The sequence below is a fragment of the Spermophilus citellus genome, assembly GCF_964194105.1.
Source record: "Spermophilus citellus genome assembly, chromosome: 13".
Lineage (NCBI taxonomy): Eukaryota > Metazoa > Chordata > Mammalia > Rodentia > Sciuridae > Spermophilus > Spermophilus citellus.
In genome coordinates this window covers 13064102-13083035 of record NC_138193.1, presented here as the reverse complement: position 1 = coordinate 13083035, position 18934 = coordinate 13064102, and the positions used below count along the sequence as shown (strand labels likewise).

General features: G+C 49.5%; 2 protein-coding genes across 2 annotated transcripts in view; one reads left to right on the top strand and one right to left on the bottom strand.

Annotated features, from left to right (window-relative positions):
• The window catches only part of LOC308632297 (myelin and lymphocyte protein), a 357374-nt gene that overhangs the window by 242451 nt on the left and 95989 nt on the right, over positions 1 to 18934 (top strand). The window lies entirely within an intron of this gene.
• LOC308632468 (ral guanine nucleotide dissociation stimulator-like 3) lies at positions 9653 to 12753 on the bottom strand (the record flags this gene model as incomplete). Its single annotated transcript, XM_081264567.1, has 3 exons — positions 12436 to 12753; positions 11782 to 11896; positions 9653 to 9858 (listed from the first exon to the last, which is right to left on the bottom strand). Exons 1-3 carry the CDS (start codon positions 12553 to 12555, stop codon positions 9653 to 9655), a joined length of 441 nt encoding a protein of 146 aa, XP_081120693.1. The 5' UTR covers positions 12556 to 12753.

Here is an 18934-nt window from a genome sequence, read left to right as displayed (position 1 = left end):
AGAACCAAAACCTGGAGATTTTTTCAGTTGAGAGAAGCCAGGAACTTTGTGTTTCATTGGAGAGTTTCTGCCTAAATCAAAGAAGCTGGACCTCAATGACATGACCAGATAGTGGGTTTATGGGAGAATGTCCCCCATTCCTAAAATGATAGTATGGACCATAGCCCGCTAGGCCAAGGGTAGTTTTGGCTTCTGCCTTCTATTTGATGCCATTTTCCCCTCTCTGCTCCCCCCAGCTCACTCTTGAAAGGCCTTCTGTTCTGCCAGCCATAGTGACATCTGCTGGCGGACATGGGAAGTCACAAATCTGTGGAAACCCTCTCAACCAAACCTTGTTAATGCTGCCATTTATCACAGGGGCAGGGGTGTGGGCTCTGGAGGGCTGGGCATCCTGTCATTTCTCCCATACCCTCTCCCAAGAGAGCAACCATGTCTCAAGCAGCCAGTTCCCACCTTCCATTCGCAGAACTGAAAGTCAGGCAGATGCAAACCCCAATGCTAGCATGAGCCCTGGAAAAGAAGCCACCACTCCAGGTGACAATAGACTTGACTGGATGCTTGGGGACTGAAGCAAGGTACTTCTCACCCAACTCTGCTCCCTCCTCATTTTCCGCAGGCCTCTGCCTGCAGCTAGGAGAGGAGTGGAGCTTTCTTCCCCACCTGGCCCCGCTGTCTCAGCACTGCTTTAGGGGCAAACTTGCAACTAGGTGAGTTGAAAGGGGATTATTCCAACTCAGAGTTTCTTTCCTTCTGAACCAATGCAGGAGATGTCCACTTTGTGTTTCTGAGGAGTTCATGGTGTCCTAAGAACTCCACTCCACTTTGGCTACTCAAAGTGGGGTCGCTTGGTCAGCAGCACCAGCATCCCTACTTAGAGCTTGTCAGAAACGCTGCCACTCAGAGGTGCTGGAGTTTTGCACTGACAGAAGCCACGTTTGTAACAAGCCCCAGGCCATACCTGCATACACCCAAGCTCATGTGCTTGTACTCCACACTGGGATCCTCACCTTGGCGCCCTTGGCCCATTAGGCCAGATCCATCTTAGTCTGCAGAGATCTACCCGAGCAGTGTAGACATTCAGCAGCACCCATGGCCTCTACCTGAGTTGTGCACCAGCACCCCTGACTTGTGATAAGTTCAAAGGTCTCCAGGCATTGTCAAATGACCCCAGGGGAGGGGGAAAGTCACCTGTGTTGAGACCCATCACCTTTAGGGTCACCTGAGACCTTGTTACAAACACACATTCTCAGACCCCACCCCAGATTGGCAAAACCAGGAGCTCCAGCGGGGCCCGGGAATCTGATTAAACTCTCTGCAAGACACAGGCACTCTGAGGTGGAAGAGGACTCAGGAAAGGCCCTGCAGTAAATCACTATTTGGTGACAGACAAGTCACAGGGGCCACAGCATGACCAGGAGGTTGCAGGCCGTGGGGGATAAAGAGCCCAAAGCTGGAGCCACATGGGAAGGTTTGCAGCCACACTTCCCCCTGTGCTATCTCCATGACCTTGGCCAAGTGACCTGATCTGTCAGTGCCTCAGTTGCCACCTATGGACAACAAAAGCACTGTTCCTCCTGCATCTATTGAGGGATGAGGAAGTTTTTATGGTAAGGTACTTAGAAGAGTGCTCCGCACCAAGAGCTTCAGACACGTCACCAATACTTGCCTGTCTTGCCCCGATTGTTGAGTCCCCTACAATCCAGCCAGGCAGGTGCTTCATTCTCTGCCACATCCTCAGCAGGGAGCCCTGGCCCGGCCTGGACCAGGCTCTCAATGAACATCGGTGGAGAAAGGCATTGCAGTGCCCATGAGGACATGAGGACACCAGCAGAAGCCCTCTGTCACAGGGGCTTGAATTTGCTGTGGATCTGTATGTTCTGCAAAGGGACCCCAGCTTCCTAGATCCAATTCTATTAGAAGGTGTCCTTGCAAATGTGGCAACTGGGCAAAAGTGAACTTCTCCGTCCATGTGGATTAGACGGGACGTCAGGTAGATCTACAGGCATGTTGTAACCAACAGTCAATCAACATACGCTTAGAAAATCATGGAAAGACTAAAGATGGGGGCGGGGTGCTTCACAGATGCCAGGTGTTTTCTTCCTCTATTTATAGGATTCTTTCTATTCCCCTCCTGAAGTCAGGCATACAACTATCCCCATTTCAGATATGCAAACACTGAGGCCACAAGAGGTTACAGAACATGCCCAAGGTCATTGTCTCGTAAGCAGTGAAAGTGTTCTTCTCATGGTGGTCTCTGATTCCAAACCCACACCTGCCTTTGTTCCCAGGGAACTTCCTGGTCTGCACACAGGGATGACATGCCTTAAGATTGGGAGGACAATCCTAATTTCAAACCTTCTACCTCACGTTATGCTGAAGACAATCCGAAGCAGCAGAGCACGTGTCTTATTTGGTTTAAAAACTCCATCTCTGGTAGTAATGAGATCTCTCTGCCACAGCCCCACCAGACAGCCCTCTGGGAAGAAGGCAGAGTGACCACAGGAGTGTGGAGAGAGAGGACAAAATTCAGGAAAGTGAAAAACATAGAAGCAAGAGTTGAATACACTAAAACAGACAGGACTCACAGAGAGAATGCAGCTGAGAGACCTGGAGCAGGGCTGGGGTGAGCCAGCGCATTCCACGGGTATTGATGAAGGGCTGCTGTGTGCCTGGCACTATGCTGAGAAGTAGACGCTGCATTGAGCACAGTCTCTGTCCTTGCCCTGCTACAGATCCCAGTGTGGGGATTCAAAGCCGGATGACATTGTCCAGCACTATGCCATTTCTTCACACCCCAGCTGACCTCCAGCCCCCAGCACCATGGCCCATTTGCCTACAGTGCAGGCCAGCAGCAGCTTCCCACCATGGCTTGCAGGAGTGGGTGGAGAACACCCCAGCTCTCTCACCCTGTAAGAGGGCTTCTATTACTAGCATGATCTACATAGACCCCCAGCACTCCTTATCAGGACTGTGCTTAGTCACTCAGTGACAACAACTGGCTGGTACACCCTGTCTTCCAGTTCCTAATCACTTCCTGTTCCCACCTGGAGTTTTCTAGCATCACCTGCCAAGGAAACTACTTTCTAACAAATCTGGATCACAGGGTCCACACACTTTAACCTCAGTGAAGCCAGAGCATGACAGAAGGTTCTAGAAAGGTGTGCAATGATCCAAGTCTGGCCATTTTATGCCTGTTTTTAGTTCTCCTTGGCTGCTCTGACTGCCCTGACAGGTTTAGGAGAAAAGACAAGCCATGTTTTGGCATGTAAAATGCATTCAGGCCAAGTATCTTTCACACAACCTACCAAGTAGGGGTAGAATGAATTTTAAGTACAACAGAATGCCGAATGCCTACTCATTCCAGGAAAGACGTGCTGCAAATAAGACTTAGAAGATGTGCTGCAAATAAAACTTTGAAAAGTGTCCTCAGTAAAGATTCTATCATTCTGCATTTGCTTCTGAAAGTTGAGGACACCTGTTGGTACACAGTTCTAATGAGCCCAGGAAGAGGTTGATACACAGTTGAGTAGGCATATGATGTGCCAGAGCTCAGGACTTCAGGGCTGCTGTCAGGTGGTTCCCGGGCTCTTCTGGTCCTCACCTTCACTCAATGTCTTTTTGTTGGTGATGTAGTTCAGCAATGGATTACTGGCCCAGAGACTTGTTCAGTATTGCTCAGCAGTAGCAAAACACTGTCACCAGTTGTAGGTAGCCAAGTCCAGGTGAGAAACTTGATAGATGTTACTGCTCACGGCTCCACACCCCCAACCTTCTCCTCAGCGAAAATGCTCTCTAAAATGTACATCAGGCTTAATTGTGTGGAAGAATTCTACAGCTAGCCAAACCACAGGAGCTCTCAAAAGCCAGCCCAATAACATTTAGAAGATTCACTCTCCAAAGCAAGCTTGCCAATGCCTGAGTGCCCACACACTCTATTGGCGCCAACCTCACCTCCTTTTAGAATGCACACATCCACCAAGATATGACTGCCTGTGGTGGTTGAGCGGCCTTTCCAATGGACGAGGTGGACGTGAATGTAACACGTGAATAAATCAGCATTTACCAACAACTGGAAGAAAAGAATCCATTCTCTAAGATGTGATGACGGAGCTGCTCTGTGATCTAGACCATCCCCCTCTCCTGCATCCTCTCTGTTTTCCTCTGCCTCGATGGACCTCCAACTCAGCCCAGATGGATGTGTCCTTTCTAGTCAGAAGCCCTATCATGGCTTCCATTTCCAGGCCCTGATTCCTGGTTAACGCAGCCAGAGCTCACTTTCAAGGTAGTCTCTTCAGATCCCTTCCCTACCCTAACCACAGTGTGGGCTCTGGCCCTACCCGTTACTCTCTATACCACCATTCCACATTATGGTCTTCCTGTCCCTCTCTGTGACCCAGGACTGCCCATGACCGACCCTACCCAACAACAAGCTGTTGAACCAGGTACCATCAGGGGTAGAAATGACCAGAGATGGCTAACTTGAAGATTTCACAGATAGTTAATGAGACTTCCTGACCAGTCAAATGACATAGGAGAAAGTCAATGAATTCTAACCTGGCTGTCAAATTCAGCTGCACACTGGAGCCACCTGGGAGCTGTGCATAGTACTGACCGCTGGACCACCCACTGGCCCTGGGCTGATGGAATGGCTCTGGGCTACGATGGGACACTGGGGTTTGTAAATTACCAGTTGAGTATAATATAAAGCAAACTTTGAGAACACTGCTTTTTCCCCACATGAAGAACTGTGTGCATACAGATGCAGAAGTACACAAATCTGCAGCATAAGGCTCCTTGAGATCCATAGATTAAAAGCACTGCAGTGACCAGCACCCTGGCTAGGCACACCACCAGCCCCCTGGAAGCCTCCTATTTCCACCTTCCCAGGTGATCACAGCCCTGCCATCCAAGCATGGAGGAGTCCTCCCTGCTGAGAGACTTCAATGTGGAGAAGGGAGAGGCTGGATGAGGCCCGATTGAAGGGAGGATGGGATCTGAGGAGCGGACCAGAGAGAGGAAAGATGGGAAAGGGAGGGAAGCTGGCGAGGGCAGGGCGGCAGCATCACTGGAAAAGAGGCCCCAGGAGGAACTGCTACAGACTCTCAGCTGAAGACACCCGTGCGGGCCTGAGGAGTTCTCAAGCACAGCCTTCCTTGCCTATGCGGGAGCTTTGTGTTCAACAGACACTTTGCAATTCTTTTTTTTTTTTTTTTTTGATTCCGAGAACCACTACCGTGCTGGACTTGGATGAGTTGAGTGATAAAGGACATGCAGGGACCCACATGCAACAAACAGGTTCACTGATGGCACAAGGGCTTCAAAGTGAAACTGCGTCTGCCCGTTATTACAAGTCATTCTGCGGCACTCTAGTTCAAACAGGGACAGCCACAAATTCCTCACTGGGAACACGCTTTACTGCTGCAAGTGGAAGCTGCTGGATGAACCCACTTCACTTCTGAACTTCTCAGCTCTCCTGAGCAAGCACATTCAGAACCCACTTCAGACCCAATAGGAAAAGTGTACCAATAAGAAAACCCTTGTAGCTCCGATCAACAACTTCAAAGAGGAAAGCTGCTCTTTGAAGAAAATCCATTTGCCAATGTTTCACTGAAATCAATGGTTCACCCTTACTCAGAAAACAAACTGGAAATGCAGGAGCCTTCATGCAGGGAATCTGAATTTCCAATGGAACAGTGCTTCAGAGAGAAACTGAGAGTGCCGGCTCTGAGAAGGGGTTCTACTTCATGCAGCTTCAACCAGAAACAAACCTCAATGTGCTTACAGAGAACAAGACCATTCCTTAAATTGGAAGCGGCCTGCACAAAATGCTTCTGTTCTGCACTTCCAAGCTTTTCTCAGCCAGCACGTTCAGACGACGTTTACACCCAAAGTGCAAATTGTGCTACCCAGAGATCCCTTGGGACATCACCAATATTCAGGTGGAACATTGGACGGTTGACAAGATTAATGGCCCAGAGTTTCATTGAAATATTTTTCTCAATTTTTTTTTTCTGAAAACTCACTGGAAATGAAGGTGCCCATGAGAAACAAACTCTGCTTTATACAAGACAGAAACTTCTAAGTAAAGCCCGTGACTGCTGGCTCTGAGAAGGGGTTCCAATTCCTACTAGTTCAACCAAGCCCAAATCCCAATATGCTCTCTAGAAACACTTTTACATCCTGCAATTGAAGCTGTTGCACACCCTGCTTCTCTTCTGCACTTCACACTCTTCTCACCGAGCACATTCAGAGAGCAGTGCAGGCTCAATATCCGAAGTGTGCTAGCTGGAGAGCCCTTGTACCTCAGAGCACTTGCTCAGATAGGAAGCGATGGGACTGCTGGGTGGATCAATTCCTCAAAGATTCTTTGGAATCCATTCCTCAAGCAGATTCTGAAAACTATCTTGAAATTGCATGAGCCTGTCTGCAATGATCTGTGCTTTACTGAGTGCATAGATGGTTTGAAGTGAAACGGTACCATCAGCTCTGACAAGAGGTTCTGCTGCCTGTATGTTCAACCAGGGAAAAACCGCCACCTGTTCACTGACAACAAAGCTACTTTGTGCACAAACTTCTTCTGTTTGGCCCCTACAAATGGATCTCAGGATGCACATTCAGAACACATTTCCTGCAAAATCATGACAAAGTATCATTGCAAAAGTCCACTCTGGTCTCGCATCACCAACATTAATTAGGAAATGAATTGCACAAGGTTTCATTGTATTCCCTTGGTCTCTTTCTTCTAAAAGCTCATTGAAACTGCAAGTGCCTGACAGCACCCAACTTACCACTGACCAAGAACACAGCTGTTTCCAATAGAAACTGTGCCTGCTAGCTCTCAAAAGCCATTGGACCTAAGGCTACTTCAGCCAGGTACAAAGCTCAATGGGCACGATGAGAAAAAATGTCATTTCCTAATGTGGGAGCTGCTTGCCAAAGTTCTTCTGTGCTGCACTTCCAAAATATTTTCGGGAAGCACACTCAGAGCACAGTTTCAGCCCATATGCAAAGAGTGCTAGCAAGAGAGCCCTTGGACTTAGGTTCAGCAACTGGAGAAGAACTGTGGGCCCACTGGGAAGAGCAATTCCCCAAGGTGGATTGAAATCCATTGCTCAATTGTTTGTCACAGAATTCACTTGAAATCCAAGTGCCTGCCTGCATTGAACTTGCATTGACCAATTGTACAGATGCTTCAGAGGGAAACTGCCACCTCTGAGAAGCTGTGGTTCTTCATGCTAGTTTAAGTAGTGACAAACCTCAATGTGCTCACTGAGAACAAAATGAGCTCCTGAATGTTGAAGCTGCTGAGAGACTGCTTTACTTTTGCACTCCCAAACTACTCTCAGCAAGAAAATTCAGAGCCAAGGTCAGGCCCAAGATACAATGTGGGCTGACAAGAGAGTCCTTGCACCCAGGACCACCAATTTTGAGAAGGCAATGAGGACTGCTGAAAAGAACAATTCCACAAATTCCATGGAAACCCACTCATCAGATGTTTCTGAAAACACTGGAAATGCAGTTTTCATGCAAGGAACTCTGTGTGACAGATGGCAAAGTTTGCCAAAGGCAAACATGCCTACCAGCTCTCAGAAGCCATTCTCATTCACACTGCTTCAACCAGGGAAAAGTCCCCATGTGCTCACTGAGAACAAGTTAGCTTGTGCCACTTGAAGCTGCTTCCACAAACAGCTTCACTTCTGCACTTCTAAGCTGTTCTCCTCAAGCCCTTTGAGAGCACAGTTCAGGCATGAAACACAAAGGGTGCCAGAAAGAGATCTCTTGAATCTAGCATCACCAACTTGCAGGGGAAAAGAGGACCAGCTGAGAAGATCAGTTCTCCAAAGTCTCACTGACATCCATTTGTCACACTTGTTTACAACATACACTTGAAGTGCAGGTGCCCACATGACTGAACTGTTTTTGGTCAATGGCACAGACGCTTCAATGTGAAAGCATGCCTGTCACCTGTAAGAAGCAGTTTTGCTTTCTTCTAGGTCACACAGAAAAAAAATAGCATGTGCTCACTTACAAGAAAGTTAATCAACAAAGCAAATTGAAACTGCTTGCAGCAAACGGCTTCCATTCTCCCACTCCCCAGCTATTTTCAGCAATCACATCCAGAGTCCAATTCCAGCCCAATATAAAATGTGTGCTCCCAAGGAAGCCTGTATAATTGACATCACCCAACTTGGGGAGGCAAGGGGAATGCTGAGAAGATCAGTTCTGCAAAGGTTCATTGAAATCCAAAACTCCTATTTTTTCATAAAACTCATTGAAATGCAGGGGCCTCACCTGCAGCCATCAGTGGTTGACAGATGGCACAGAGGCTTCAATGTGAAACCATGAATGCCAATCATTACAAGTGCTTCTGACACACTCTAGTTCAACCAGGGACAAACCAAAGTGCTCAAGGACAACAAACTTTGTACATGCAAGTGGAAGCAGCTTGCACGAACTGCTTCAGTCAGGAAATTCCAAGCTCTTCTCAGCAAGCACATTCAGAGCACAGTTCTGGCCCAATAGAAAAAGGGTCCAAGCAAAAGGGTCTCACACCTACAATCACCTTCATAAGGTAGCTTCCCATCTTCTGTGTGAAAGTGGGTTTCTTCTTGGCCCTTATGCTGTGGACGAGACCACTAGGAGCTCAGCTTCATGCACGACCATCTGACCTGGACATTTTGCAAGCCCTATGAAGCCCTCACACATGCTCAAATGCTACAGGACTTTGCAGAATAGTCAAGGCAACAGTACACATTCATTCATTGTCTAGAGTCTACAGATTCCTAGATGCATGGCATTCATTATCCTCAAATGCACAATTTTCATCAAAAATCATATATGTATATAGATAGATAGATAGATAGATAGATAGATAGATAGATAGATAGATAGATAGATCATTCCAATCTCAATGAAAAAAATCAGAAATATCCCCAAATGAAAAGAGTGGATCCCATTTGTAATGCTACCAGTGGAAAATTCCACAGCTGACCTCATGGGATGGTTCACAGTCAAAACACAGCTGCATGAAAAATATTACATGTCATGACCTTCTGGTTATGTGGAAAGTGGCATGTGAAGTACACATGCATGTCTTCTTCAGACATGGGATTCATTTGCAGGACACCTGATGCAATTGAAAATACTCCAAAATGGGAGAAATCAGAAAAATGTCTCCAAAGTATTTCAGAAGAGACCAACTCCATCTGTGTATCTATCTCTCAGTGAGTGTGTGTGCTCTAGTGTGTGTGTGTGTGTGTGTGTGTGTGTGTGTGTGTGTGTGCGTTTGTGTGTCTTTGTTTGTGTTTGTACCATGATAGCTGATACTTCATTTTCCCATTGGAAAACTGACTCAGATAATGCCATCTGCCAAACTCCTAAAAAACAAAGTTCTTGCTGATACAAGGAAACATTCCTTCCTGTTGGTTTGGATGTGTCCTTTAGGAATCACTGCTACATTTAGTATACTCAAATCATCAGAGTAGATCAGGTAACAAAAACTTATATATTTTAAAATAATAATATATTAATGGAAACAACAAATACAGGATAGCGTAACAACTGTGTTACTAAACAAGGTCAAGGACAATGGCAAACTATAGATTCAAACTTTGAAGCAAATAGTAATCAATGTAAATATTCCTGGGCTGCCTCAGCCCCGCCCAGGCACACAGCAGCAGAATGGTTTTGCAAGCATCCTCAGGAGGGCTGGAGCCTTCTTTGCAGGACCAGAGGGAGGTTGAGGCTGGATCCAGTCATCATTCTTTTGGGAGAGGCTCCTTTTCCTCAGCACGAAGTTGGATTTTTTGTGAGGGTTCTTGGCATAAAATACGTTGGCCTGTGCTGGAATCCTCAGCTCTGGGGAGAGAGGGGTGTACAAAAAGAAGGTGGCACTCAGGAGGTGCTCCCTAGGACACCCCAACATCTGAGAGCCTGTGCCAGAAAAGGTCAGAGCCACACACCTGAGAGCTCCCCAATTCAGCACCAATACCAACAAAGACAGCCTCCACAGTCCTCCCTGAGGAAGAACTAGGCAGAGCACTTCAACAGACCTAATGTATGTTCCTACCAAAGGCTTTGGACTCCAGAACATCTCAGGTCCTCTTGCATCTGCCAAAGCACACCACTAGATTTACATCTGAAATCTCCCACAAAAGGCTCCTGTGCCGAAGATTCAGTCCCCACATGAGTCATCTTCATAGGTGGGTTTGGAGGGAAGCATTGGACGGTGAGTGCTCTAATGTCAACATGAAATTCTCATTCAAGATGAATACACTACTGGGAGGTGGGAGGGACTGGAAGAAAAGTTGAGCATGGTTGGAGGAAAACCTAAACAGGGTTGTGCCCTGGGCAACAATACCTTGTTCCTGTTGGCTCCACTGAATCCTCATTCTCCAAGTAGACATCCTCCTTCTCCTCTCCATCTTTCTCTCTCTCCCTCTCTGCCAGCCTCGTTCTCTCTCTCCCAGTCTACGCCTTTGTGGCAAGGGCTGAGGAGCTCTCCACTGCCACACACTAGAGCTTTATGGACAGCCTCAGTGCACAACCAAAGAGAAAGCTATGAAACCCGGAGAAAAGGCCTAGGATTCCTCCTCTGAGTTATTTTCCTCAAGTATGGCCACAGTGAGGACAGCCTGACCAGCATGGATACCACAATAGAGCCATGCTTCTGCGTTGGTGGAGCCTGCCTCCATGTGAACCAGGCTTCTGAGAATGGAGGCCACATTCCAAATGCTGCCCTACTGAGAACAATGGTTCCAAAGACCAGCAAAGGGAATGCTTCCCTCCAACATGGTGTATGGCCCAGTGGTGCCATGACCCCGAGTGGGGGAATACAACAGCCTGCTTCTCCTTCCTCTGAACACCTGTTTCCTGTCGCCCTCCTCTAACCTAGAGCCTGTTCTCCATCCCTTCTGGGTTGGATGTGGGGATCTCTGCTATAAATTTCTTAGGCTACCAAGGCCCCACACAGACTTCCTCTTCCATAGACTCTACTAACCTAACAGTAGGTTAAGATAGGAGACAAGTGATCCTAGAACTCATAGGGATGGTGGTCTTCAGCGTACATAGGCTGGGATAATGGCTGCTGTGGTGTTTGGCTCACAAAAACCAACCAAACAACCAACGAAAAAGCACTGGCATTATTATCAGATGAGCTCTATGGCCGACATGCTCAGGAAGCCCTCATCTGACTTTAGTTAGGGGTCATAACCTGGCTATTGTGATCACTCCTTGGCAAGTGGACTCAGGTGTGGAAGACCATGGAATTTATGCAAAAACAGATGATTCAGGCTGTCTCCCAGGCTGTGTTTTCTTCCCAATTTCATCCTGTTACTGCTTGCTAGAATCCTGGCAATGCTCTGCCCAGGCAGTGGTTTTCTGGTCACACAGAAGGCTTTCAATCCTACTGCTTCAGTCCACAGAATGCCAGTTCCCTCTTTAGCCCATGCATTCCCATGTTCCTCTGAAACCACTCCTATCCCAGACCATGAAAGCATACTGCTCCTGGAAAGAGGCTTTCTGCCTCACTCCTCAATGATTTCAGCTTTAGATGCCTGTTCATGTCCAGGGGAGGCACCTGGTAGGGAGCCACAATATCCACTGGGGTGTACCATTGGACCTCGAGACCTTCCACCAGCAGAAGTGCAGTTGTCTTTGTGCACGAACCCAACACACCCTGTTGGAGTGTTCTTGGGGGTCAGAGACTACTCTTTGGTGCTAAGAGTTGACCTGAGTCCACCTCCTGACCCTTGCTCTCTGCCATCTGATTGTCCCACTTACTCTGACGGTGAGAGATGATTTGGCCCAGCTCATATTCCTCCGGCTTCTCCTCAGTGAGCAAGTGTAGCTCGAGGGCGCTGCGGATCACGTCAGGAGTCCTATCTTGGCAGGTCACCTGGAGCAGCATGGGAGACAGGCCTTCAGGAACTGGGCCTTGAAGTGACTACTCAAGCACAGTGGGCAGGGGCATTCTGGAAGCACCTCCACTCTAAATACAGGGCAACATCCATGACCCTACTACCTGAGGCTGGCCTCCTGCTCATCGCGTGGGCTCTTCCCACAGGCTACTAGCCCAATCCTTATACATAGTACTTCCTGGGCCTGCCATTGCTCTTTGTGGAGCTGCACTCCTCTCAAAGTGAAAGGACCCCACTACCTGAATACAGATGCAATCTCATCCCACAAGTTGGGAGGAATGGGACAATAGCCTCCAAGATCCCAGGTCTGCCCGAGGATGCAGGCGGCATTGGGAATGGCCTAGGCACAAAACCTAGAGGCTTTGGTCTGGATTGCCAGGGACAAAAACAGACCCAGGAACATGACCACACACAGGAGTGCTGAAAGATAGCCACGAGAGCTCCTGGCCTCCAGAGGCTCAGTGCTGGCTGGGGTGTAGGAGGGCACCTCATCTGGCAAGGGTGGTCATTGGGTTACCTGGACATTTAGTGTGCTTGCTCCACATCCATATCGACTCTGCAGAGAGACCCTCTCAGCTCCTTGTTCAAGGAACATGCAGAACCTCACACTGCTGTCCTCCTCCATAGACGTCAGCATCCCATACAAGGGAACCTGCAACCTAGGTCCTGTCCTATTCTCATCTGTCACCCATACCTGCCCCTGCCCTTCTGGACTGCATGCTGCCACCTGACACACAGACTCCCTCAGACATGGCGGTGGACAAGCTGCTGCTCTCCCTCATCTCAGCTCCAGCCCTTCACACTGACCTCTCCCTTCTTGATTCCCATCTATCCTCCTGATCATCCAGAAGCTCCAAATTCAAGAGGGCATGAGTAGTACATGGTATTGGACCAGTGTCTGCTCCCCACCCAGGTGTAAGCACCAGGGGACACCCCTGCTTCCAGGCTTACCAGAACAGTCTTGGCCATCTTTGGACTTTGTTTTTCTAAGTGGACACGGATTAAGCAGGTGTCTCCCACCTGCTTGTGGGAAAGCGGCCTGGAGGACTTGCAGGTTGATTCTGAGAACTGTGGGGGATGGAACATCAGCAAACCCAGAAACAGAAAGCCACCCCAGCCTGTCAGTTGGCTCTATGGGCTTCTAGCACATGTGTCCAGGTGATGAGGCTTCTTATTTCCTCAGGTGGGAGTGGAATGGCAGCACAAGTACAGCTTGAATAAGGTAGGTGTTTACCTCCTTTCCCTTGACCTGGGGGCGTTTCCTCACGATGAAATATTTTATTCCCGGATTCATGGACAGACACACAGGGACCTGCGCACCAAGTGTGCTCTGGGATGCAGGCTGCCTTTGTGGGTGGAAGAGGCAGATGCACTGAAAATGTTGGTCCTGACTGCCACTACACAAAACAGACTCAGATACAAGAGTGTGCACTTGAGTGCTTCATGATAGCCTTGAGAGGCCCTGGCCTCTGGAAGCTCGGTGCGGGTCTGGTTGTAGTGATGTACTTGACTCTGCACTGGCAGTCACTGAGCATGTCTCCTCTGCAGCTGGACACCTGCAGCATTAGCGTGTCTACTGTACATCCATAGAAATACTGCCAAGAACCCCTTTAGCTCCGTATTTACATACATGCAAAGGCTAATATTCCGAAGCTTTGGCATGGCCCCCCAGGTGATCCTGACCCCAAATTCCTACACCTAGTCATGCTAAGGAGGTTCTCTTCCCTGCCACCAGGAATTCATCCCCTCCTACACATGGGACAAGTCACTGCCACCTCCTCTGCTCCAACCTCACTCATTGAGAATACCAAGTTCTAGGCACTGCAGCCTGCACCCTGGACATATCTCTGACTTCATCTGCACTTCTGGCCTGCAAAACCCACAATACACAGGCCCACTCACCGCTGGCGCTGGGCATGCTGATGCTCTCCCTCCTCAGGTCAAGCCCTTAAGACGGACCTCTCTCTTCTTTATTTCCCACCACAGCCCCGGGGTTGGCTGTGTCTCCTGCCTTCCACTGTGTGGACACCCAGGAGGCAGCCCTGCTGTCGGGCTTACCAGGATGCACTTTGTCTCCCTCAGGCTCTGTCCCTCTAGGAGGACGTGAACAAAGCGGCTGTCTTCCACCTGCTCGCTGGAGTGAAGCAGTGAGGAGCTGCTACTGGTGACTTTTCTCATGCACCATTCATTGCTTTGGGTGGCCTGGGGCAATGATCCTGCAGCCACTGCAGAGCTGCTGCTCACAGCTGCTGGGATCCTGGATGCCACTGCCACAGAAGGCTCCAAGAACTGTGGGGGATGACAACATCAGCAAAGCCCAGCACCTGTACCCCACCCAGCCTGGCAGTTGGCTCTGTGGGCATTCTACAACATCCATCCAGAACCTGAGGTTCTTGTCCCCTTGGAGGATGTGGAGTGGCACCAGGAGTAAAGAGTGAAGAAGGTGGCTGTTTACCTCCTTTGGCTTGACCTTCAATGACTTGCTGGCAGCTGTTTCCCGAAGAAGAAAGTTATAATCCACTCCTCCATCCAGGTCGTAATATACGTTCCCATCAGCAGGGATCCTCAGCTCTGGAGAGGCAGGGGCAGAGGCGTGGTAGGTGACACTCAAGGAATACACTACCCAACATCCCCCACAACTGAGAGCCTCTGCCAGCTCAGGTCTCACACACAGACCTGAGAGCCCCCGAATCCAGCTACTGTTCCACCAAAGACTCCCCACTGATTCCTCCCTGAGGACCCTCTATGCACAGGAGGTCCACTACAGGAACACCTTTCAAGGAAATAGCCCCTTGTACCCCAGAACCTCTTAGTTCACGTTGGACCCACCAAAGAGAAACAGCTAGACTTTGTATCCGGATTGGTCCCCAAAGACTCATGTGATGAAGGTTTTCTCCCCACTGCAGCAATGATCACAGGTGGGTTTGGGGAAAAGCACTTGATGGTGGGTGCCTCCATCTTGCCAGTGGATTCATCCACTCATACAGAGCTACACTAATTTGAGGGGTATGGTTTGGAGGTGTGTTGAGCGTGGGTGGAGGATGTCCACAGCAGGGCTGTGCCATCTAGAGCAATATATTTCTCTTGAGTTCCCCACTTCTGCATTTCCTCCTCATGAGTATAATTCTCATTCACATTTTTAATCAATTTATTGTTATACTTCTTGTTCGGCTTGTGTTTCTCCTTGTTCTTGTTCTTATTTTTTTTTAATATTTATTTTTTAGTTATCGGCGGACACAACATCTTTTTTTTGTATGTGGTGCTGGGGATCGAACCTGGGCCGCACTCATGCCTGGCAAGCGCCCTAACGCTTGAGCCACATCCCCAGCCTGTTCTTGTTCTTCTTCATCTTCTACTCATGCTTCTTCTTATACTCATCTTGACCTTCTTATTCATGGTCTCCTCCTTCAACTTATTTTCATTTTTCTACTCCTCCTTCTCCTCCTCGTCCTCCTCCTCCTAATCCTTCTCCTCGTCATCCTCCTCCTTCTCCTCCTCCTCCTCCTCCTCCTCCTACTTCTTTTCTCTCTCTCTCTCTCTCTCTCTCTCTCTCTCTCTCTCTCTCTCTCTCTCTCTCTCTCTCTCCAAGAAGAGTTTACAAGCTGTGAAGGGTTCTATTCTACCACATACTTCTCTCTAGAAATGGTCTCTGGTCCTAAGTGGACTCAGTTTGCAATGAATAGAAAGATTGGAAGCCAGAAGTGATTCTTCATTGAACTGCTTTTCTCATGCACTCGTCTAGGTCAGGAAAGGCTGCCAAAGTAGGCACCCTATGGTTGTCTGTCTTCTTTAACACAAGACAAAGAAGCCTCTCTTCTTGGCCCCTCGTGGATAATAGCTTTGCAATGCCTCCTCAGGCCAAGGAAAGAAAACATGATAGGCAGGTCCACAGCCCCTGGGGAACATGAAGAACCTGCAGATTTATGCCCCATCATTACACTTTGTTTTGTGCACAAGTCCCACCAGACTCTTCCTGGGCATTGGGTCAATGCACACTGTGTTTTGGCTCCCAGTTGTCCTGAGCCCACTGTGACTCACTGCTCCCTACCCTTTGATGGTTCTACTTACTCTGATGGTTCGAGACAATTTGCAGAAGTTCGTAGTTTTCTGGATCCTCCTGCTGGAGCAAGTGTGCATCTAAGGCCCTGCGGATGATGACTGGAGTGCTGTCCTGGCAGGTCACCTGAGCAGGGTTGGAGAAAGCTCATCAGACAGGGAATTTGGGAGTAGCTACCCAGAGGACAGTGCTCAAGGACAACCAGAGACAAGAGAGCTCTCAACACAAGGGCACCATCTTGTTACCCTGCTACCTGAGGCCTTCATGTGATCATGTGGGGTCTTCCTATGAGCCTCTAGTCCAATCTTGGTACAAGAGTTTGCTTTAACCTGCTATGCCCTACAGGAACAAGGGAATGAGGACCAAAAAGCTTTGTACAGACACACTCTAGTCCCATCAAGATGGGAGGAATGGTCCAGTGGACTTCCATATCCCTGCTCTGGTCTGGGATGCAGCTGCATTTTTGTGTGGACCAGGCACAAACCCTAGGTGCTTTGGTCCTGACAGCCAGGGCACAACACACACAAGGACTCTTTAATGATAGGCATGGAAGTTGCTGGGCTCGAGAGTGTCAGTGCTTGCTGGGGTGTCAGGAGGTTTGGACCCAGCAGGTGCAGTGGTTCAACATGGCTCCCCTGCAGGTGGACACCAGAGTCTCATGATGGATACTCCACACCCAGGAAAATTCTGCAGAGAGAGCCGCTAACTCTCTATTCACATACATGCAAACTAGGACACTAATGGGCCCCTCCAAGGCCCCCAGTTGTCTGTGACCCACACCTACCCACCGTAATCATTCTACAATGGCTCCCTTCCCTTCAACCAGCAACATGTCCCCTCCCACACACAGGAAAATGACTGCCAACTCCTCTGCTTCAACCTCCACGGTTCAATATACTCTTCCTCAATATCCAAATCAGTAGAGGATGGCCTGTACCCTCGATATTTCTCTGACCTCCTCTGAACCCAGCACTCACTCCTGCACTTCTGACCTGCACACCCCAAAACACGCAGGCCCACTCCCACCCAGACCTGGCATGCTGCTGCTCTCCCGCCTCTCTCTTCCTCATTTTATGCTCTCCTTCCTGACCTTCCAGAAGCTCCAGTTCAAGAAGACAGGCCTAGTCCCTGGTGTTTGCTGTGGACTCGGTCTTCCCCAGTGTGGGCTCCCAGGAGACTCCCCTGCTCGAAGACTCACCAGGATGCTCTTGTACTGTGTTGTCCTTTCGTCTTCCAGGTAGACGTGAATGAGGCACCTGCCTCTCATCCGCTTGTTATATTGGGGCCGTGGGGAGGACCTAGTGGAGACCCCTGATGTCCTGGACTCCGGCTCTGCCCCTTCCCAGGGAGAAGGCTCTGGCTCTGGGGTTGGCTTAGGAGCCGTGACAGGAACTAAGCTTGTAGCTAGAGAAAAGATGCCAACATGACTGCCTTGCCCTGACCTTCGCACAGACACACAATACCCCTGCTGCCAGGAAGAACTCAGGCCCTTAGCCCACACAGGACCTCTTTGCAGACTGGGGTCACTTCCTGAATGGACAAAGGCTTATCCTAATTTCCAGCCCAACACCAGGCATACAGTCTCCCTGCAGTGGGACAACAGTCGGACCTTTCCTCATATACCCTTAGGTACTCACCCCAGTCCGCCTGGCTCTCAGGCTCTGCCTGGCTCGATATGCCATCTTCAGTTGGGGCCACGAGGTGGTGTGCTTGGTGCTCCAGGTACAAGCCAACCAGCAAGAGCCCTATGTATGGCAGCAGCAGCTGTAGACTCAGAGAGCCTGGAGGCTGATGGGAAGCCTCGGTGTAGAAGTTCACCCAGATCCCCAGGAAGGAAGGTGAGGCACTGTGTGGAGGCAGGTGTGGTGTCAGTAAAACCCTGGTCTTGCCTTTGCCACAGCCTCCAGATCAATCCTTTGACCCTACACTTCTGAACCGTCCCTGATTCTGAACACACCAGTCCACCTCAGACAAGACACAGTGGCTGTACAGGCAGGGACAGAACAGGTTGCCACACGCAAAGAACCTTCAATGAAGGAGCTTTAGATCCATGGTAGGACCAGCTCTCCCCTCCTCTGGGCAGGCCTGACACTCTTCTTCCCCTTGGCTACGTGCTCTCCAACCTGGAATGCACCTTCCAGGAGTGTCTGTCCTCCTGCCCACTCTTCTCAGGGCTCAAGAGACACCTCCTCCCCTGGCGTGGGCTGCAATGCTACCTCATTCTCTGTGAGCTCTCTCTGAGTCCCCCTGAGTAGCAGGGGACCTCTCTTTTCCCATGAGTGCAGACCACATCTCTGTGGCCCTTGGGGAGGACAGGGAGGTGTAGTGTGGGGGATCCATTGTCCCAGGGGCTTCCCCAGAGGACCATGACTCCACCTACAACTCCCTGCCTTACCCCTCCTACTGTTGAAGCCCCACACCTTCCACTGCAGGCAGCAAACAGAATTGGGGAGAGCAGTCTCTCCTCAGCCTTCCCAAGTCAAATCACCTTGCAGGTCCCTATTCTGGAAACAGGAGCCCACCCTCTTGACCCCAAGCCCATTCCATGTTGAAGTTGGTCCAGGGGTCCACCATAGTCACTGAAGAGGACAACGTGCAGTTATGCCCCATGGAGTCAGGGATGCAGTCACATGTAGGATATGTACTCATGGCACCTGCGGTTTTAGGCTGACCCCCATGAAAAGGGACACAATGGCAGTCATTTGCACCCCATTTTTCACTGAGTTATGAAACGTGACTGGAACCGTGTCTTCACACAGTGGGTGCTTTCTCCGTGTTCATCAGTGAATGAGCCCAAACTGCTGATTCCCACATATCTCTGGGTGTGGGAGCTGCCATGTCCAAAGCCCCTGTCCAGCTATGTCCCAGCTAGGATGCTCTGTCCCACTATGGAAACTAACATGTCTTTACTAACCCAAAAGTGCTTTTCCCAATTCCCGAGTTTTGAGACGCCTCTGGC